The sequence below is a fragment of the Sipha flava genome, unplaced genomic scaffold (genome assembly GCF_003268045.1).
Source record: "Sipha flava isolate LNK unplaced genomic scaffold, YSA_version1 177_pilon_pilon, whole genome shotgun sequence".
Lineage (NCBI taxonomy): Eukaryota > Metazoa > Arthropoda > Insecta > Hemiptera > Aphididae > Sipha > Sipha flava.
Genome location: NW_020272091.1, coordinates 201,958 through 211,766, shown reverse-complemented (window position 1 = coordinate 211,766; position 9,809 = coordinate 201,958). Strand labels below are relative to the sequence as shown.

The window sequence follows — 9,809 nt, the reverse complement described above, 5'->3', positions numbered from 1 at the left end:
GGGGGGGGGGGGCTGTAGCCCACTAGGCAACTCTCACTCTATATACGCTACTGATAAGAGTAACCCCCACTCAGTAAGGGCAAAAAATTATTATGATGGTCCGTGAAAAACAAATGATATATTATTTTAAAATAATTATTTTACCTAGTATCTACCTAAGTAACTAAGTACCTTACCTAACCTACCTAATACTCAGCAACTATTAATGTTATATTGGTATAATAATTCATATTTTATATTTTTACGTTTAAATTAGTGAATAAAATTGCATGTACAAAAATACTGTAAACTAAATTTTCGTAAGTTTGACACTATGCATATCTGTTATAAAAAGTATAAAATATTGAGGTTATTGAATATTTTAATATTTATTTTAGATATCCTTTAAATAATCATGCAATATTAAAACAATGACCGAAATAAGTATGCAGAAAAAAATTTGTTTAAATAAAAATTAGTTTTTTTAGTTGCATAAAAGCTAGAAATGGTTCAAAAAATAACCCTAATTCAGTACAATTAATAAAAAAATAAAAAAGGCTGTTATTATTTACTAAAAACTATTGTTAAAATTTGAAATTATTCCTAGATTCACCGGAAGGTGATATAGATTTCCGATCAGAAAATGTAATTTTAGGAATACAAGAGAAATTCCTGAAAATAATGGATTTGAGCAATTTCCATTTTGATAATAATGATTTAAGTTATTATGTTAAAGAAATTTTATATTATATAGATGGTAATATTGTTAGAAGTATAATAAAAGTAATCGTATGTCAAAATTGTACTAATATTCTTATAGAAAATCGGTTAGACAACGAATATAGCAAAAATGTACATCTTCTGTTAGTCGAGGTTTATTAATAATTACTACTGAATCTGTTTCGTTAATAAGGCAACAACATAAAAAATTATTACAACTAATAATTTTCGAAGAAAAAAATAATCACAAAATTATAAAATTTTTAATTATTGGAAATATTACTAGGAAAAGTATTGTAAAAAAAGCACTACATGTTTTTTTTTTGCAAACAATCATTTACTAACTGATGTAGATTTTGGTGCTCCTAGTCATGAGTATTTATTGTTCACTTTAATTTGTCTAAAATGTATTAATATTAAATTAAGACATTTTGAAAAACGATTTAATGTTCAGGAAGTTTTTAAAACCATTAAATAACTTACAAAATTCATTTTTATTATAAATAACTGTTAATAATTATCATATTATTTTAAAAATTAAGTTTTATTTTTAGTTTTTTAAATTTTATTAGTTGGTATTTATTCAATTATTTGATCATTATTATTATGTATATTGCTTATAATTTTTTTTTTAAAAGACATTTTATATTATTAAAATTCATTTGTATTTAGTTTTAATGATAATAATTAAAACATATTAAAGCTTAAAACAACGAAATTTTATGTAGATTTCAATGGCTGTAATAAATTTCTTGCCCTTACGGAGTGGGGATAGTGGACTATAGAGACAATTCGTTTTTTCTGTGTGGCTATGATAGGAAGTAATCACTCTAGATTTTTTATTATCTCGATGCTGTATAATAATTATATGTTGCCTACTAACTTGGCTAGGGGAAAAAGCTTCGCAAAAAAAATGATCCTAGCATAACGGAAAACTGTTTTTCAGCGAAAAACACTCCTACTTGGGTGTAGAATAATTAGATAAATAATTTCCACCGTTTAAAACCTGATTGGTATTGCCAGTAAGTTTAGTATTGCCAATATTTGCATGGTCTGTTTGTCATGGATATTTCTGAACAAATATGTAAAAAAAAAAGATTTAAAATATTAGCGCATTGCACCTGAGCGTTTCTATTTTTCTAAAGTTTTCCCGACAGTCTCCATAATACGATATTAAACAGCTACTATCCACCGAATCAACTGCACACTTGACGTGTACAATGTCTCATCTGACCTTGCTCCGAGGCGAGTCCAATTTCAAATGCCCGTCCGAGTAGTGAAGTCTGCTCTGCCTGTGCGCGCGAGTAGCAGAAGTTAACAGTAATCCGCGAATAAAGCTATTTGATTGGCCGTCGGCCCGACTCCGACGACTGCGTGTTCCGAAGATGAAACGATGATGATTGGGGGTGGGGGGTTGGATGGCGGAGGGTAGTGAGTGTATCGGGTGTGCTGGAAGATCAGTGGGGCGCGTTGGAATCCGGGCGGGGGTTTGCGGAGGACGAGGGTTGGTTTTAAAATCAACACGTTGGCGGCGGTGTCACGGCGGGCCGCCGTTGCCGTTACCGTCGCCCGCGCACACGACGACGGTGGTGGCGGCGACGGCGGCAGCGAAGTCGACGACGGCGTTGACGACGACGACGGCCGTTAGTAAACTTTTGTCCGCGGTCCGATCGACACGCTTGTTGCCAACGTATTGTCGTCGCCGCTGCCGTTGCCGCTACCGCCGTCGCGCCCGTCCACCACGCGGATTGATACGGTCGAATTAAAAAAAATAAAAAAAAAAAAACGCGAAAGTGGAGAGTTAGACGAGTAAGAGAGAAAGAGAGGAAATTGTATAAAAAAAAAAAAAAAAAAATAGAAAAAATATTATATAGTAACATTTTACCCGCACGCTGATCGCCATGCAATCCGTCCGACGGTTGTTGGCGTGCACGTTAGTCGTGATCGCCGTATGCCGGTGCATCGGCGGCGCCCCGTCGTGTTCACCGGATAAGTTGGCCCGGTACCGGGTGGCCGTGCGCACGTTCTGGACCCGCGACCGGTTTCCCAAACACTTTCCCGAATGGAGGCCGCAAGCGCAGTGGAGCAAAGTAGTCGGTGAGTCTGTCGAGTCGTCGAATCGTACGACGGTTTATATTATCATTATCATCTGTACACCTATTGCGTGTACGTGACGCGAAACCAAGCGGGTTCAGTGCAAAGAAGGGAGGGGGTTGTTGAAAAGTAAAAATCCGCGACAGTATATCTGAAACGGAAATGTAAATTTTTTTTTTTTTATAAAACGTTCATAGTTCAAAAGTATAGCCTTTAATCGGGGTCTGTAATCGTGATGAAAAATTGTTGAGCTATTCTGTAATGTGACGTAATAATAGTGCATGGTAAGATGGGTGAATTACTCCATTTTCAATACGACTGTTTCAGTTACGAAGCTATAGAGAGCATTAATTTGTTTAAATGCTAAGCTGAGCCGAAAACTTATTTTGTTGTAACCCAGGTTATAAATCTTTTACCTTTGTTGCTTTATTGAATAATCAAATAATTTTACTAGTTTAAGGATAATCTTTATTTATCATTTTTATTTTTATTTATTTTTTGTTAACGCGGTTAATTTCGAAATATTATCAGTTACGATAAAAAATGTACTGGATATTTTTTATAGAATCATGTTGAAAAGATAGAACATGTAATAGAAGAAAATAAATAAATATGCTGGTGAAAATGTTCAAACTGTGCTCATTATAATGAATGTATAATAAAATAGTTCAATTTATTGTTTGATCAATTAAAAAACCTGGCACAATTTTTTTTTTAGGTGTTGATTAAAAAATAGGTACAACAAATTGCATTCTATTATTGATTGCTATAGTTTACATTCTTCTATATTTGAAATAATAATATATGATACAACAGTCGTTAGTTAATTCAAAAAATTATTATATTTTCTTTAAATTAATTTTAAAGTTAAAGTATTACATTTATTAAATGATTACAATTAGTTTATATATATTGAGGTTTTTTATCAACTCAGATTCAGTTTTAATTTATTTTCCCACTCGATCATAATTTAGATCATCTCGTTTATAGCATGGCATTATTGTGGTCGGAATTTTTTGAGGTGGCCCTAGGTTTTTTTAGATTAATGGTGTTTGTGATGGATTCAACATATTTTTACGTTGGAATAAAATTTAGTATATTTGTGAATGAAATTAATAAAATATTTTTCCATCGTGATGTCTACTTGAATAATAAGATAATATAGTTTTGGATTTTTTCTCATAGTATTCAAATCATTATATATATTACATGTTACTCATAGCATTATAATAATATTACTGTGTCATATTATAAATATATAGTTTCTTTTCTACAGCATTGTTATTAAATAAGGTATTAAACATAAAATATAAACTTTGAGTAGTTTAAATATATCATTTATATTATTACTACAACCCAAATATCCACAAGTCAATAATAGGAGTTTGGATATTCATGATTTAATATTATAAGTTCATGGGTAGGCAGAAAAATATGTATTTTGTCGAGTACACTACAATACTATAATAGAAACGAGATGAAGAACTCATAAAAAATATATGTGCGGTAAAAAATAAAAAAATAATTAGGCATTTTAATATCTATTTGAAAAAAGTACGTTTATGAAATAAAATATTAAATTAGCTGAGCCGGTCAAAACATGTACACCACCCGGAAACATTATTTTTTTGTTCCTGCTCTATACCGATAACAATGTCTGTATACTTGTGATACTTTATAATCATAAGCTATAACGTATATCTATCATGTATAATATATATAATATTGCGTATTTGCATCTATGTATAATTATTTTACCATCAATGTTAAAGTACAAATACAGGTCTTTTTTATTATGCATTTTATAAATATCATTACATATCATTTTTATACATGGATATTTTGTGGAAATATTATTTGACTAATATCAAATTTTAGTATTTTATTATTATGTGATATTATACCTAGATATTCATTTTTTGAAATATATATCAAGTCAAAGTTTGTAATTATACTTATTATATTTAAACAACACTATCCACGTAAATACAATATCATGAAATGGTAATAAAAAGAAACAACTTATTTTTCATGAAAGAATAAATTATAATATATACCTATTGATTTTTGTTTATGAATTTAACACATTTTAAATTCTGAGTGAATAGTTAATTATTGAATCCAAATTTAGCATAATATACTAAAATAAATAAATAAAAATGTATTATATTTGTGACATTTTTATGAAAATTAGTAAAATATTATTATATTTATTTTGTGCATACAAAAATAATATGAGTTTTAAGACGAAAAACAATATACCAACCAATCGATAAATAATTATTTGTAATATTAAAAATAATGATTGTATTTCATATACTTTTATTTAAATAGTTTAATTTATTTAGTTAATTTATTTATCTACGGGTATAATGTTCATCGTTAGTGATGATATTTTGAGTATCACAAATATATAAATAATATTTTATTTTGGTATTTTCTTTGATGGCCCTGCAAGAGTAGTAAACATAATAATAATTAAACTTGTAATAACGTTTGAAATTATTGCCTATTGTGAAAATATAAATTATAACAAAACCATATCTGTATAATTTTTCACAAAACCTTGAGATGAGCCATTTAATGAAAACTACCTTATACGGTACAAGGTGGTAACCAAATTTGAAAATAGTAATCGTACGATAAATAAAGTTTAATATAATGCGATTTTTAATATTAGATTATTGTATAGCTTCTTCGAAAAAAACTATGAGATATCTAAGAATTGTTATAGCAACATAGATCGAAAGTTTAACAATACAATGAAACTTCATAGTTTTTAATACTAAAAAAGGGCATAACTCTTGGGTTGGGTAAGATATAGGGATGGATGAACGATACTGCTGTATAAGTCTTAAAATTTTCTTTAAAATTGAAACCAATTTACTATTTTTTTTCAAAAAAACTATTCTAAACGATAGAGACCCGGTGTATCAGTTTATATTTCTAAAAATGGTTGGTATAGTAGTGTAACCAAGTGTCTTACATAATAAAGTAACTTGAATTTTTATTGTTTTAAATTTCATAAAAAAGAATTTTTAAGAAGTTCAAACATTTTAAGCCAGTATAAATTTCAATAAAATATTTCGGAACAATGACATGTCTTTAAAATGCTAATGTAAAGACTTAGTAAATGTTTCAAGTTGATACGATTAATATTCATAGAATAACAACTAAATAACAAATGTCGTTTCGTTAAATTATCCTTTATGTTAAAATTCAATTTTATTATGTTTATACATACATCTTTTTTTTGCGATTTCTCAGTAAATAAAAGCATGACAACATTTAACACACGGTTTGAATCTCAGTCTCAGTTGAAGTGGAGAGAAATTTAGTGATTATTGGTTTCACCATCATGTAGATTTTTTGTTGTTGCCTGTGAACACGTTTTGACCAGAATAATTACTCTGACCATATCAATTATATAATATATTAAACCAAATAAAAAGTAAGAGATAGGATAGTTCTAGTTGGTATTTTGAGGGGTCTTTTTTTTAATTTTTCATCAGTTTTCTTAATAATTGAGATAAATGGATAAAAAACATCAACTGGGGTTGAAATTCGAACCCTTATCACTAATAATCGTTAATTATTTTGTCTATTTTGTTGTACTATTTTTTTATGTGTCTGTGCACATAAATTCTCAAAATTGCTCTGATCATCACAATCATAGAATATTTTCGGTAGGAATTATTGTCCAATTAATTATCTAAAGGCGGTAATTTCCCAACGATTTTCTTAATAATTGTGAAAAAACCAATGAAAAATTATAAAAAGTAAAATTTATAGCGTTTAGTTTTAAAAAAAAATCGAATTTTCATTTTCATTGAAACTAAAAAAAAAATATTTATAATGATTTGAAATATTTACTAAATACTTATATCACTGTTTGCTATAGATAAGAGTTTCCTAAACTGTGAGGCGTGCCTCCTTTGGGAGGCGAAATGCAAACATTTATATTGTATATTGCATTACCATATATTTATTATTCGATTGATAATAATTTACTTATATTAGGATAATCAGAAATGTTTTATTGGGAAGCGCAATTTTTTTTGTTTTAGGGACGCGTGATCCAAAAAAATTTGGGAACCACTGCTGTAAATGATATAATTTTCAAAATATTTAATCGTATTTTTGAGATAAAATATAACATTGGTTTCAAATTTAAAATACCATTTATTATTTATTCATCTCTGCATATCATCTACCTACCTGTTGAATTGTATCTAGTCTAGGAGTTTCACCATTTTATATTTATAATGGGATTCACGTCGATGCTTGTCATTTAAATACAAAATCCGTATAAGATTATAGTTATTTTTTAATTAAAACTATATGTTCTAGGAAATATTTGATTTATAATGTATACTAAACACACTATGCATTATAAATTTATAGTAGTCTAGAGCTGGGATAACAAGTGGTTTATATTTATGTATAAAAAAGTAATAATGATGGCAAGAAGAATAAATAAACGAAAATTCAATATGAATCTAATATTAATTTAACATTTAATAGTTTATAATATAGGTGTAATCTAAATATATATATATATATATATATATATATTATATATTATAGCCAATTTTTTTAATTTTCAAATAATTAGCTTTTATTAACAAGATTTTTTATATAAAATATAAAAATTGTTCTCAAATTACTTGAATGTTGTATATAAATGAAATTTATTTTGTTTATTTTGAAAGAATTGTGTATTGTATATTTTGTAAGTAATTCTGAAATTTCTGTTAAAATAGAAGAAACTTTCCGGGGGATTATTTAATTTTAATATTTTTATATTTCTGGTTCTGGTATGTTTAAAACCCAATCTAAAATCATTTAAAATGATTTCATAGAAAATTATATTTGTAAATTAATATAGTTTCAATAATAAATAATATTTAATAATAATATATAATAATTATTTAATTAAATATGTAAAAATTATTTATAATTAATTATATATGATTTTTTTTTTTAACTCTGTTATTTGTAAATATTCAATCACAAGTCAGTGTATATTTATTTGAGTACTAACTATTGTTGGTTAATATAAATTAAAGACCTGCATACGTGTTATTCATAATATACTAATATAATACACATAATACATACTTGTACATGTATATTCAACATTTTAATTTTGTGTGGTAAAATTGTTTAGACGACTGATCACATACAAATAAATCATAATTACACAATAAAATACGGTCGACTTATTGATTTTAGTATTTACGCACGAATAACTTGTTTTTTTTAATTATTTATTAATGAAACATGTAGTTACTGTTAAATTTAACGATTTTCATTATTTAATAACGATTAATATCAATTTTAAAATAAGGATCAAACTTGTATCTAATGTAGCCGTATAAATTACTGATTACCAATTAACGAGCATATTTAATATATAAATATACGTATAATAAAGTAAATCTAATTTTAAAATCCAACATTAAGGAATTAAATATTATAACTTGGACATTTATTTTTCAATGTAGTCAGACTTGTTTTGGCAAACTATCAATGATTAAAAAATAATCATCATTTTAAGTTTTCCAATCCATACGTTAACATACAATATCATTTTTAAGTCAATGAGCAATAAAGTTTGGCTTAAAAGCTTTAATATCCTAGTTGCTCGCTATCAGATTTATCGCGCTATGATAATTTAATAACATTCAGTGAAAGATTAATATTTCTGCATTGAAAAATTGTGCTCAAGTACTTAAAAATCTTCAAAATATTCCCGTGAATAGCATAAAATCGTTTATATTTTCTTAATAACCGACAACTTTAGATTATTAAGTAGTTACTACTTTAAACTTACTTAATTAATATTTAAATTTATTGTATCCGTATAAGTTATTCAATTTTTCTAAGTTGATTTTATAATAACTATATAACAAACTATTGCTTAATATAAGAATTTTGGAGCGTAAAAATTAAATTGAAGATAATATTTATTACAGTTATTGTTTATATGTTTTAGGTTTTTTTTTTTTTTTTATTGTCTTTTAGATATTTATGCCAAATTATTTTTTTGTGAAATTCTAGAGTTCATTGTTTTAAGGATTTTAGTTCACAATGCAATACCGTAAAACAATTTAAGTTTGTTCGCTATACAATTTTTCATTCTCTTTTTAAAATTTAAAATATCGCTTTCAAATACATTCAATCACAGACTCATAGAATCACAGACACAGATACACTTATACGCATATATATAATAATAATAAATGCAAGTATTTGTAGTGTACCAAAAACTTATTTTAATTAACGTCATAGAAGTAAAATGACGATAGTTTATACATTATGTGCATTACTTTGGTTTTCTTAAATTAGTAATATTATATATATACCTACATGCTTACGAATTGTGTATGTTTATGTATGTGTATTGAAGGTAGGGTCAATCGAAAGCCGCAAACAGTTTCCGGAGTGGAAGGCATTTTTTTTTTGACGACTATGGTTATAGGAAGTACTAATGGTAGCGAAATGTGGGTATAAGTTTTGAAAAGCCCCTGCTGCGAACCATCGCAATTGCCTTGGCGTTTGAAATCCATTGACGAACATAGACCCTGTTGTCGGAAGGATGCACGGTGTATATATATATATTGCACACACTATGTGAATACAGAAAAGGCACTGTCGTTATACTGACAGGGCTTTACGATTTTTTTTTATGATCACACCCTATGGTTCTCCGAGTATATTTGCAATTTTTGTCTTTCTAGTAACTTTTCTTACACCAGCTCGTTCCATAAATAAATATGAAAAATAGATGAAAAAAAAATTAGATTATTCAATGTATTTAGAATACAGGAACAATTTTAGGAATAAATTAAACTTACATTTATTGTTATGAATTTCATTGTAAAAATAATGAAGTTTTAAAATACTTTATATTTATGTTTCTAGCATTAAATACAAACATAATAATACTATTATTTGGTTTTCATTTTCATTTCATCAAACTCAGCTAATTTTCTGACCATATTAACTTAAAA

General features: G+C 27.3%; 1 protein-coding gene across 1 annotated transcript in view; it reads left to right on the top strand.

Annotated features, from left to right (window-relative positions):
- Nucleotides 1-2,332: 2,332 nt before the first annotated feature.
- Nucleotides 2,333-9,809, top strand: part of LOC112680545 (spondin-2) — a 132,248-nt gene continuing 124,771 nt past the window's right edge. Inside the window, exon 1 of the mRNA XM_025550666.1 lies at nt 2,333-2,796. Coding sequence (XP_025406451.1) covers nt 2,601-2,796 — 196 coding nt within the window. The 5' untranslated portion in view covers nt 2,333-2,600. The remainder of the gene's footprint in view (nt 2,797-9,809) is intronic.